Source organism: Pelodiscus sinensis, unplaced genomic scaffold (assembly GCF_049634645.1).
Source record: "Pelodiscus sinensis isolate JC-2024 unplaced genomic scaffold, ASM4963464v1 ctg87, whole genome shotgun sequence".
Lineage (NCBI taxonomy): Eukaryota > Metazoa > Chordata > Testudines > Trionychidae > Pelodiscus > Pelodiscus sinensis.
Window position 1 is genome coordinate 413,023 of NW_027466017.1, and position 12,753 is coordinate 425,775.

At 57.3% G+C, this 12,753-nt stretch overlaps 1 protein-coding gene across 1 annotated transcript; it reads right to left on the bottom strand.

The window, feature by feature from the left end:
• Positions 1-286: 286 nt before the first annotated feature.
• Positions 287-9,269, bottom strand: LST1 (leukocyte specific transcript 1). Its single transcript, XM_075918308.1, has 5 exons — positions 9,125-9,269; positions 8,522-8,575; positions 2,618-2,731; positions 1,609-1,631; positions 287-682 (listed from the first exon to the last, which is right to left on the bottom strand). The coding sequence occupies exons 2-5, from the start codon at positions 8,535-8,537 to the stop codon at positions 308-310; spliced, it is 528 nt and encodes a 175-aa protein (XP_075774423.1). The 5' UTR covers positions 8,538-8,575; positions 9,125-9,269; the 3' UTR covers positions 287-307.
• Between the last annotated feature and the right edge of the window lie 3,484 nt (positions 9,270-12,753).

Genomic DNA, 12,753 nt, shown 5'->3' on the forward strand with positions numbered 1-12,753 from the left:
ACGACCCTTCTCTTCTACCTGCCGCCAGAGAGTCCCCTCAGGCTGTGGGTGGGGGGCAGGGCCTGGTGTTCCCCCATACCCCACGATACCCTCCCCCTGCCTCCCAGCCCCCTCCCCTCCCCACATGTGTCGGGGGGGGCGGCGTGAGGGGTTTCCTGGAATCACTTTGGCGGGGGGCGGATGCTGGCCCCGATCCCTGTGACCCCCCGCAAGCCAGACGAGGCCCCCGCCCCCTGCCGCTCCAGCCCCCCAACTTCTCCAGGACTTTGGGGGGGCAGAGCCCATGTCGCCAGGAAGCCGAGAGGGTTTATTGGGGTGATGGGTTGTACATTAGAGACGCTGCCCCCCAACGGAGAGCCGAGGCCCCCCCCACACTCAGACGGGGGCCCCGCATGCCAGGCCCCCCCATACATATTATCACGGGGCACACGAGGGGGAGGGGACCGGGCTGCTCTCTCCCACGCTCTCGTGGCCCAGTGGCGGCCCCCCCCTCCCCCTGGGGCTCCGGCGCAGCGTCCCCGGGGTCCGTCTCCCCCCCCGGCCCCCGCAGCTCCGCCACGCTGGCGTAATCCGTCTCGCGGTGCGCGGGGGGCGCCGGCGGCGGCGTCTCCACCCGGGGGGAGCCCAGGTTCTGCAGGGAGGCGTAATGCACGTCGGGCCGGTCCCGCAGCTCCGCGCCGTCCTGGGGGCATCACACGGCAACGGTTAACGGGCCCCGGGCTCCCCCCCAGCCGTGCCGGGGCCCCCCGCTCCCCCCCCAGCCCTACCGGGGCCCCCCACTCCCTCCCTAGCCCTGCCGGGGCCCCCCGCTCCCCCCCAGCCGCGCCGGGGCCCCGGGCTCCCCCCCAGCCGTGCCGGGGCCCCCCGCTTCCCCCCAGCCCTGCCGGGGCCCCCCGCTCCCTCCCTAGCCCTGCTGGGGCCCCCCACTCCCACCCCCCAGCCCGTGTCCCCCCGCCCTGCCGGGGCCCCCACTCCCGCCCCCCAGCCCGTGTCCCCCCGCCCTGCCGGGGCCCCCCACTCCCTCCCTAGCCCTGCTGGGGCCCCCCACTCCCGGCCCCCAGCCTGTGTCCCACAGCCGTGCCGGGGCCCCCCGCTCCCTCCCTAGCCCTGCCGGGGCCCCCCACTCCCACCCCTCAGCCCGTGTCCCCCAGCCCTGCCGGGGCCCCCCACTCCCTCCCTAGCCCTGCCGGGGCCCCCCGCTCCCGCCCCCCAGCCCGTGTCCCCCAGCCCTGCCAGGGCCCCCCACTCCCGCCCCCCAGCCCGTGTCCCCCCGCCCTGCCGGGGCCCCCCCACTCCCAATCCGCAGTCCCTGCCCCCCAGCTGCGCCGGGACCCCCTACTCCAGTCCCTCAGCCCGTGTCCCCCAGCCCAGCCAGTGCCCCCCACTCCCACCCCCCAGCCCCTGCCTTCCCCCACTAGTGCCCCTCACTCCTGCCCCCCAGCCCGTCCCATGCTGGTGCCCCTCACTCCCACCCCACAGCCCCTGCCTCCCAGGCTTGCCGGTGCCCCTCACTTCTGCCCCACAACCTCTGCCCCCCCCAGCTCTGGGCTCCTCCCCCCATTTCCTGCACGTGTTAGCCGGAGCCCCCCAGTTTTGTCTCTCCCTCACCTTCCAAGCCATCAGTTTCTTTACTGTAACAGAGAGAAAGACGCACGTAAGTCCCCACTCCCCTCCCAGCCCGCTGCTCTAACCACTAGTCCCCACTCCCCTCCCAGCTCGCTGCTCTAACCACTAGTCCCCACTCCTCTCCCAGCCTGCTGCTCTAACCACTAGTCCCCACTCCCCTCCCAGCCCGTTGCTCTAACCACTAGTCCCCACTCCCCTCCCAGCCCGTTGCTCTAACCACTAGTCCCCACTCCCCTCCCAGCCCGCTGCTCTAACCACTAGTCCTCACTCCCCTCCCAGCCCGTTGCTCTAACCACTAGTCCCCACTCCCCTCCCAGCCTGCTGCTCTAACCACTAGTCCCCACTCCCCTCCCAGCCCGCTGCTCTAACCACTAGTCCCCACTCCCCTCCCAGCCCGCTGCTCTAACCACTAGTCCTCACTCCCCTCCCAGCCCGCTGCTCTATCCACTAGTCCCCACTCTCCTCCCAGCCCCCCGGCTGTAACCACTAGTCCTCACTCCCCTCCCAGCCCGCTGCTCTAACCACTAGTCCCCACTCCCCTCCCAGCCCACTGCTCTAACCACTAGTCCCCAATCCCCTCCCAGCCTGCTGCTCTATCCACTAGTCCCCAATCCCCTCCCAGCCTGCTGCTCTAACCACTAGTCCTCACTCTCCTCCCAGCCCGCTGCTCTAACCACTAGTCCTCACTCCCCTCCCAGCCCACTGCTCTAACCACTAGTCCTCACTCCCCTCCCAGCCCACTGCCCTAACCACTAGTCCTCACTCCCCTCCCAGCCCGCTGCTCTAACCACTAGTCCTCACTCTCCTCCCAGCCCCCCCCCCGGCTCTAACCACTAGTCCTCACTCCCCTCCCAGCCTGCTGCTCTAACCACTAGTCCTCCCTCTCCTTCCAGCCCACTGCTCTAACCACTAGTCCTCGCTCCCCTCCCAGCGCCCGGGAGAGATCCCAAGCATCCTGGTTCCTGCCTCCAGCTCTAGCCCCCCTGCTCACCTCGTTTCTGGAGCCGGCACAGACAGACGGAGAGCACCAGGATGAAGACCAGGAGCACAAAGATCCCGCCCGCCGTCGCCGACACACCCCAAATCGACACCGTGCAGTTGCTACCTGCCAGACACCAGAGGGGCCGTCAGAGGTGAGTGCCCCCCCCCCCGACTGCCCACCCAGCCGCACCGGGGGCCAGCGCGCTGGGGAACCCCTCCGGCAGCACCCAGCCTGCGGGAATTTTCAGGAGCCCCCGGGCCAAGAGCCGCTGAGAGGGGCCGTGCTACAGACTCACAGAATCACTGAGCACCAGGACCGGCAGGGACCCCGCGACGTCATCGCGTCCCGGCCCGGCAGGACCTGGCCCCGTCTGGACCATCCCTGGCAGGCGTCTGTCCAACCTGCCCTTCAATATCTCCAGGGACGGAGACTCCGCAACCCCCCAGGCAACTTATCCCAGTGTGTCACCCCCCGACAGGCAGGACGTGTTTCCTAATGTCCAACCTCAACCTTCCTGGCTGCAGTTTAAGCCCATTGCTTCCTGTCCCGTCCTCAGCGGCCAAGGGGAACAAGTTTTCTCCCTCTTCCTTATGACACCCTTTCAGATACTTGAAAACTGCTCTCCTGTCCCCTCTCGGTCGTCTCCTCTCCAAACTAAACACGCCCAGTTCTTTCCGCCTTCCCTCCTAGCTCATGTTCTCTAGACGGTTCCTCGTTCCTGTTTCTCTTCTCTGGATCTTCTCCAACTTCTCCACATCTTGCTTGAAATGCGGGGCCCAGAACTGGACACAATCCTCCAGCTGAGGCCTGACCAGCGCAGAGCAGAGTAGAGCGGAAGAACGACTCCTCGTGTCTTGCTCATAACACACCTGTGAATGCCTCCCAGAACCATGTTTACTCTTTTCGCAACAGCGTCACACTGGTGACTCATGTGTAGCTTGTGGTCCACTATAACCCCTAGATCCCTTTCTGCCGGACTCCTTCCTAGACAGTCACTTCCCGTTCTGTGTGTGTGAAACGGATTGTTCCTTCCTCAGTGCAGCACGTCGCATTCATCCGGCTGACCTCCGACCATTTCTCCAGTGTGTCCAGATCAGTTTGAATTCTGACCCGTCCTCCAAAGCACTCACAACCCCTCCTAGCTTGGGATCAGCTGCATCATAAGCATCCTCTCTGTGCCAATATCTAAATCGTGGATGAAGATATTGACCAGAGCCGGTCCCAAAACAGACCCCTGCGGAACCCCACTTGTTATATCTTTCCAGCAGGATTGTGAACTGTTAATAACGACTCTCTGAGAACAATTTTCCAGCCAGTTCTGCACCCACCTTGTAGTGACCCCATCTAGGTTGTATTTCCTTAGTTTATTAATAAGAATATCATGCGAGACCGTATCAAACGCCTTACTACAGTCTAGGTATACCACATCCACTGCTTCTCCCTTATCCACAAGACTCGTTATCCTATCAAAGGAAGCTATCAGAACTGGTTTGGCATGATTTGTTCTTTACAAATCCATGCTGGCTGTCACCTATCACTTTATTATCTTCCAATTGTTTGCAAATGAATTCCTTAATTACTTGCTCCATTATCTTCCCTGGCACAGAAGTTAAACTGACTGGTCTGTAGTTTCCTGGGTTGTTCTTATTTCCCTGTTTATAGATGGGCTCTAGATTTGCCCTTTTCTAGTCTTCTGGAATCTCTCCCAACTTCCATGACTTTTCAGTGATGATAGCTAAAGGCTCAGATACCTCCTCTATCAGCTCCCTGATTATTCTAAGCTGCATTTCATCAGGCCCTGGTGAATTGCAGGCATCTAACTTTTCTAGGTGACTTTTAACTTGTTCTTTTTTTATTTTATCTTCTAAACTTACCCCCTTCCCACTAGCATGCGCTATGTTAGACACTCCTTCATCAAACTTCTCGGTGAAGACCAAAACAAAGAAGTCATTCAGTACCTCTGCCATTTCCAAGTTTCCTGTTACTGTTTCTCCCTCCTCACTGAGCAGTGGGCCTACCCTGTCCTTGGTCTTCCTCTAGCTTCTACTATATTTATAGAAGGTCTTCTTGTTTCCCTTTATGTCTGTAGCTAGTTTGAGCTCGTTTTGTGCCTTTGCCTTTCTAATCTTGCCCCTGCATTCCTGTGTTGTTTGCTTATATTCATCCTTTGTCATGTGTCCTAGTTTCCACTTTTTATATGACTCCTTTTTACTTTTAGATCATGCAAGATCTCCTGGTTAAGCCCCGGTGGCCTTTTGCCAGACTTTCTATCTTTCCTACGCAACAGAATAGTTTGCTTTGCTAGTTTGTTAATGCAGGGAGGTTCTCACACTGGCCTGCAATGAATATGGACCAGTAGTTGTTTCATGAATATAGAGACCAGCAGTTGCTTAATATACAGATCAGCTGCTTAATTAATATAACCCTAACATTGTTTAATTAATGTATAGACCAATGGCTGTTTAACTAATATAGAGACCAAAAGTTCTTAAATTAAGATAGACCAATTGTTTAATATATAGATCAATGGTTGTTTAACATAGACCTACAATTGTTTCATTAATATAGACCAGCGAGATCTACAACTGTTTAACTAAAATATAGACCAACAGTTGTTTAACTAATAAATATAGACCTAAAAAACAACAAATAATCTAGCAGCACCTTAGAGATCAACAAAACATATAGGCTGTGTCTAGACTGGCCATTTTTTCCGGAAAATCAGCCGCTTTTCTGGAAAAACTTGCCAGCTGTCTACACTGGCCGCTTGAATTTCTGCAAAAGCACTGACTTCCTACTGTAAGAAATCAGTGCTTCTTGCGGAAATACTATGCTGCTCCTGTTCGGGCAAAAGTCCTTTTGCGCAAAAGGGCCAGTGTAGACAGCTCAGATTTGTTTTCCGCAAAAAAGCCCCAATCGCGAAAATGGTGAGTGCTTTTGCAGAAAAGCGTCCGTCCCAATCTAGACGCTCTGTTCCGAAAATGCTTTTAACGGAAAACTTTTCCGTTAAAAGCATTTCCAGAAAATCATGCCAGTGTAGACGTAGCCATAGAGGGGATCAGGAGAGGGGAAGGCAGTGTGCTAGCTAGATTATGTCTTTCTTCTTACCTTTGTGATGGGTCCCAAACCTGGAAATGAAGTTAAACCTGTTCTTTCAGGCCAATTCTACCAGCCAAATACACAGGAACTTAATTTCATATTCAGGTTTAATTCTTATGGAAATGGAGCTGGCTTGCACATGACCTTGCACAGCCGAATGACTTAACCAAACAATGGGCGCTTAAGAAAATTTGCATCTTCTCTGTCAGCTTCATGGAACATGAACGCTCTAATTCACTATCCCCCCCCCCCCCACACACACACACACACTTCCTTTTTCCTCCCCTCTCCCCCATCCCCTATGTATTTTAGAACTGGACTTTTAATACTCCAGTCATCTGAAGAAGTGGGGTTTGCCCACGAAAGCTCATGATAACAGCTACATCTTTTGTTAGTCTCTAAGGTGCTACTAGACTATTTGTTATTTTTAAAGTTTTTCCAGTTACAGACTCACTCAACTACCCACTCTGAAGCTTAATATATAGACCAACAGTTTAATTAATATAGAACCACAGTTGTTTAACTAAATATACAGAGCAATGGTTGTTTAACTAATATAGAGACCAACAGCTGTTTAATTAATATATATCTTCAGTTGTTTAACTAGTATATAGACCAATGGTTGTTTAATATATTGACCAAGAGTTGTTTAATTAATATAGACTAATGGTTGTTTTACTAATATAGAGATCAAAAGTTGTTTAATTAATGCTGACCAATGGTTGTTTAACTAATATAGAAACCAACAGTTGTGTAACTAATAGAGACCTACAGTTGTTTAACCAATATATAGACCAACGGTTGTTTAACTAATATAGAGACCAATGGTTGTTTAACTAAGATAGAGAGCAATGGTTGTTTAACTAATAGAGATCTACAGTTGTTTAACTAATATAGACCAATTGTTTTACTAGTATAGAGACCAACGGTTGTTTAACTAATATAGACCAATGGTTGTTTAACTAATATAAACCAATGGTTCTTTAATATATAGACCAATGGTTCTTTAACTAATATAAACCAATGGTTCTTTAATATATAGACCAATGGTTGTTTAACTAATATAAACCAATGGTTCTTTAATATATAGACCAATGGTTGTTTAACTAATATAAACCAATGGTTCTTTAATATATAGACCAATGGTTGTTTAACTAATATTGAGACCAACAGTTGTTTAATTACTATATATCTACAGTTGTTTAGCTAGTATATAGACCAGTGGTTGTTTAATATATAGCCCAAGAGTTGTTTCATTACTATAGACTAATGGTTGATTTACCTGTTTCGTACAGGTGGCTGGGGGAAAGGCCGTTGCCCTATTCCGGAGAGGCCCGCCGTCCAGGGACCAGTTCCGGGGGCCCTAGGGGTTGGAGCGTGGCCAGAGGAGAGCCGCAGAAAGGAGCCTGTTTTAGAAACACCCCAGGCCTGAAAGCGGGCTGAGAAGGGCCTCCTGATATTTCGAGGGGGCTACTAAGCGTCCCCATGTCCAGCCAAGGCGGAACGAGATGTATCCGGCTCCTCAGAACCCAGGTACAAACTTTCTAGCTCTTGGGTGTTCGATGCCCGGATGGCCGCCGCAGGTCCCCCCGCCAAGCCGAGGCCTGGCAAACAGAGGCGTAGGGTTTCCATTCCCACGGTGACGTGAGGGGGACGTTTTGTTACGTGGGTAAGAAGCACCCGGGATTTCTGCGGGAGGAAGGAAACAGGCCCCGTTTCTCGAGAAGACGGTTTTACCTGTGGATGTTAGAGTCTGTTTATGTACAGCATCCTTCCCCCGACCATTCACTGGTTGCGGGTTGATTATGGGCGGAGAAGCAGGGGCGTTATCGGTCTGGATCGATGCTCCAGTAATGACAACACGTCCCCCACTTTCAAGGCAAAACGGTTTTTTTAGAGTCGTTTTTTTATTAGGATTAGAGGAATTCGCATTCTGACCTTGTTTTTTGATGGATGTTTGTTATTTTCAGGGGGTTTTGGGGGGGTTTTGTAGGGGATTTCTTGCTTTTTATTTTAGTTATGTTAGGCTACGCTGGTTTCGATTATAAATACTGTATTTGAATGAATAAACACTTGCTTTTTTTAGAGCTGTTGGTTTGCTTGCCGCTGCTATTTTGATGGGGATCTTTAGCAATTTTAGGCGTTGTTACATCTGTGTTTGGCTCTTTGGTAGAACATGTGGTTTGGGGAGATTCATATTTATTTTTACACGTTCTTTTCTCTATAACAAGGTTGATTTTTTTTTTTTTTTTTGGTTACCGAGAGGCAACAGGCACAGTTGAACAAAAATGTTACATTACAATTCAAAACACCTAATTATCGCACCCTTCTATTATAGTTTATGAGATTCGTTTTCGAATATCAAACGCAGTTATAAAACTTTATTTTTGCCGCGGGATCAGCACTAGACACACTAGTCTGGCAGGCACCCTGGTGCCAATGGGATGGGAAAGGTCCTTTTTGCTTTCAGGAAGGGAGGCTGGCGGGGTAAACTGAGGCACGGCCCTTTGCATAAAGCTACACTTTAGCTCCATGGCTGCCGTTTTCCCTGACACAAGGGAAAGGACTGAGTTAGGGGGTTCCCCCCCCCCCAAAATTCACAATTTGGGCATCACCATAGCAAATGCTGCATGAGCATTTTCTGCAACCGCCCCCCCTTCCACAAATCCACACTGCCCCCCCCAAAAAGGTCCCTTTGTTTCTTTGGGAAGGACAGGGTTTCCTTCTCCCCCAGATCCTAGGATGGAGCCACATTTCCAAACCCAGCCCCCCCCCCCCCCCACTTCCCCTCTGGAAGATTTAAACCAGACTCACCTGTACAGTTAATCATGACTCGCAGGCAAGGAAGGGAAAGAAACCGTTCACCACCTGGAAGGACAGGGAGAGACCCCAGGAGTCCGGGCTTCCAGGCCCCCTCGCTCTAACCACTAGCCCCCAATCCCCTCCCAGAGCTGGGGCGAGAATCCAGGCATCCGTGCTCCCAGCCCTCCCCTGCTCTAACCACTAGCCCCTGCTCCCCTTCCAGAGTCGAGGAGAGAACCCCCCCAAGCATCCTGGCTCCCAGACCCCACTCCCGTTCTAACCACTAGGCCCTCTGCCCACCCCCCATCTCGTGGGAAACTCAGACCCCTCTCGGCCCTGCCCTGTGGGTCTCACAGGGCCCAAGGGAATCAGGCCAGTGGCACGCCCAGGGGCGGCCAGCCGGGGGGGGGCTAGCGAGGGAGCCCCACAGCTGAGTGTGGGGCTGGAGAAAGTGTCTGCGGGTAGCCCGGGGAGGGGGGAGAAAAACCAGTCATATCACACCCCCCCCTTGGTCTACCTCCCCCTCCAACCCCTAACTTCCCCAGCCCTCCCTCCCCACCCATACGCTGTCCCCTGCAGCCCCGTCCTGGCCCCTCGGAGGCAGGGGACCCTCACCTGCCTATGCTACGCCCGCAGCCCCCGGCTCGCCCGCCCGTCCGTCTGTCCCCTGCGGGCTGCGGGCGCCGGAGACACGTTTCTGCTCCTCGCGCCTGGGCCCCGGAAACCCCAGAATGTCACAAAACCAGAAGCGAGAGAGGCGGCTGTATCCGCTGGGGGCGGGGGGGGGGGGCGAGCCCGGACGCCTGGGTTCTCACCCCCGGCTCTGGGAGGGGCAGTGAGGGCCAGTGGTTAGAGCGGGAGGGGGGCCTGGGAGCCGGGACACCTGGATGCTCACCCCCAGCTCTGGGAGGGGCAGTGAGGGCTAGTGGTTAGAGCGGGGGGGAGGGGCCTGGACTCCTGAGTTCTCATTCCCCTGCTCACTCAGGGAGGAAACACACACACACACACACACACACACACAGCTGTTGCAAGTGTAGGTCAGGCTGGGGTGAGCTGGAGCCCAGAGTCAGCTGACCAGGGCCTCTCGCTCAGCAGGAGTGAGAAACATTTGCTGACCCTCCCACCCGCCGCCTGCCTTCCAGCGCCTGCTCTAACCACTAGCCCCCACTCCCCTCCCAGAGCTAAGGGAGAACCCAGGAGTCCTGGCTCCCAGCCCCCCCCCCCGCACTAACCACTAGCCCCCACTCCCCTCCCAGAGCCAAGGGAGACCCAGGAGTCCTGGCTCCCAGCCCCCCTGCTCTAACCACTAGCCCCCGCTCCCCTCCCAGAGACAAGGGAGAACCCAGTGTGTGGCTGGTGGTTACAGGGAAGGGGGAGGGGGAGGGGCTGGGAGCCAGGACACCTGGGCCCCCCCCCTCCCCGCCCCTGGGGACACTGGGTGGAGGGGAAATGGGTGGGGCGCCCCAGGGGAGGGCCTGGGCCGAGGCCCGATTTCCGCTGCTCAAGCTCTGAAATCTGCCCTGGGCCCTGTACCCTCCCTGGGGCCTAGCCAGCCCTGGGGGGGGGGGCAGGAAATGGGGGACCAGGGCTGGCCCCCTGCAGGGAGCTCGGGGCTGGGCAAAGAGCTGGGGCACCCGTGTTCTCTCATGGCAGTGGGGGAGGAGCAGGGCCTAGTGGTTAGAGCAGGGCGGGGAGGGGAGGAGCAGAGCTCCCTGAGAATCAGCTGATTGCAAAACAGACCCCCCCCCCCCCGACCACCCCCCCCACCGACCACCCCCCCCACACACACGCATCTTCCTTCTGCAAAATGGCCCGGCAGCTTCCTGGCCACAGACGCCTCCCTCCTGGGCCCCGCCAGCCCTCCGCCCGGACGGGGAAGTGCAGCAGGACCCAGGCGTCCTGGCGCCCCTGCCTGCTCTAACCACTAGGCCTCACTCCCCTCCCAGAGCTGGAGAGAACCCAGGAGTCCTGGCCCCCAGCCCCCCTGCTCTAACCACTAGGCCTCCCTCCCTTCCCAGAGCTGGAGAGAACCCAGGACTCCTGGCCCCCAGCCCCGCTGCTCTAACCACTAGGCCTCACTCCCCTCCCAGAGCTGGAGAGAACCCAGGAGTCCTGGCCCCCAGCCCCCCTGCTCTAACCACTAGGCCTCACTCCCCTCCCAGAGCTGGAGAGAACCCAGGAGTCCTGGCCCCCAGCCCCCCTGCTCTAACCACTAGGCCTCACTCCCCTCCCAGAGCTGGAGAGAACCCAGGAGTCCTGGCCCCCAGCCCCGCTGCTCTAACCACTAGGCCTCACTCCCCTCCCAGAGCTGGAGAGAACCCAGGAGTCCTGGCCCCCAGCCCCGCTGCTCTAACCACTAGGCCTCACTCCCCTCCCAGAGCTGGAGAGAACCCAGGAGTCCTGGCCCCCAGCCCCCCTGCTCTAACCACTAGGCCTCACTCCCCTCCCAGAGCTGGAGAGAACCCAGGAGTCCTGGCCCCCAGCCCCCCTGCTCTAACCACTAGGCCTCCCTCCCTTCCCAGAGCTGGAGAGAACCCAGGACTCCTGGCCCCCAGGCCCCCGCTCTAACCAGTAACCCCCACTCCCCTCCCAGATCTGGAGAGAACCCAGGACTCTTGGCACCCAGCCCCCCCTGCTCTAACCACTAGCCCGCACTCCCCTCCCAGAGCTTGGGTCAACCCAGGCGCCCTGGCTCCCAGCCCCACTCTGACATTTTTGGATTTTAATGGGACCAGGCAGCTCCTGGGCCCCCAAATTCTGTGCCCAGGGGGCCGCGTGGGGGGCCCAGCAAGTGCACCGGGCTTTGCTGTGTCTCTCTCGGCTGCCCCCGGGCTGGTCTGGCGCGTGCGAAGGCAGGGTCCCGGCGGCAGCCTCGGGTGTGAAACACTCGTGCAGAGGAGGCCTCACCCGCCCGTGCACGGACTGTGGCCCCCGCCCGCCACCAAGAAACGCCCCAGGGGCTCGGCAGCCAGTCCCCGGGCCCCTGGCTCCAAAGCACGGCGGGCGGGCGGGTGGTGCAGGTGGGAGCCCAGCCAGGGCCCCGGGGGCACGGTGCATGCGGTGACGCTCCGGCCCTGCACTCCTGGGGCCGCGTGGCCGGGGACGCAGGCCGGGGCGGGTCGGCAGGCCCAGCCGGACGCGGGACGCACCCCGGAGACCTGCACGCCGGCCGCTCCCTCCCTCTCGGCTCAGAGCCGGCAGGGACGCGGGGTCGGGGTGCAGTGGGATGCAGGGAACAATCTAACTCCGGGCGCCCGCCCGCCCGCCCGCCCGCCCGCCTGCCTGCCCGCCTGCCCGCCCGCCCGCCTGCCTGCCCGCCTGCCTGCCTGCCTGCCCGCCCGCCCGCCTGCCTGCCCGCCTGCCCGCCCGCCCGCCTGCCTGCCCGCCTGCCTGCCCGCCTGCCTGCCTGCCTGCCTGCCTGCCTGCCTTATTCCATACATTTCTTTTTCTTTTTCTTTTTCTTTCTTATTCTGTACATTTCTTTTTCTTCTCTTCCTTCCTTCCTTCTTTTCTTTCTTAGTCCATAAATTAATTTCTTTCTTTCTTTCTTTCTTTCTTTCTTTCTTTCTTTCTTTCTTTCTTTCTTTCTTTCTTATTCTGTATGGTTCTTTCTTTCTTTTTAATAAATCTTTAGATGCTAAAGGACGCGACCACTTTTGGATAAGATCTGAGCTATACATTGACCTGGGATTGTGGCTGATTCTTTGGGACTGGGTGGACCTGTTTGGAATTGGTGAGATGGGTTATAACCCCTCCCCTGTGTGAGGTGGGTCTGGGGGGGCACAGGGAGCACTGGGGTGTGTGAGGGGAGGTGGGGGATGGGTTATAACCTCTCCCCTGTGTGAGGGGGCTGGGGGGGGACACAGGGAGCACTGGGGTGTGTGAGGGGAGGTGGGGGATGGGTTATAACCTCTCCCCTGTGTAAGAGGGGGTTGGGGGGCACAGGGAGCTCTGGGGTGTCTGAGGGGAGTCCCTGGTGAGGTTTCTTGTTGGGGGGGCAGCTGACGTGCTCGGTGTGGCTGGTTGGGGCCTCACTGACGTAGTGTGGGGGGGTGTCTCCTCTGGTGGCCGGGGCCCACCCCGTGGGCAGTCCCTGGTGGCTGCGTGGGCAGTGGGTGACCCCTACTGGCCTGTGTCTGTAGCACGGCCCAGCGGGGGGGGGGGCTCTGAGAACCGACTCGGGGGCCACGGCCCAGCCACTCCCCACCCGGCCTGGGAAGGGGTCTGAAGAGCGGACGGGGAGG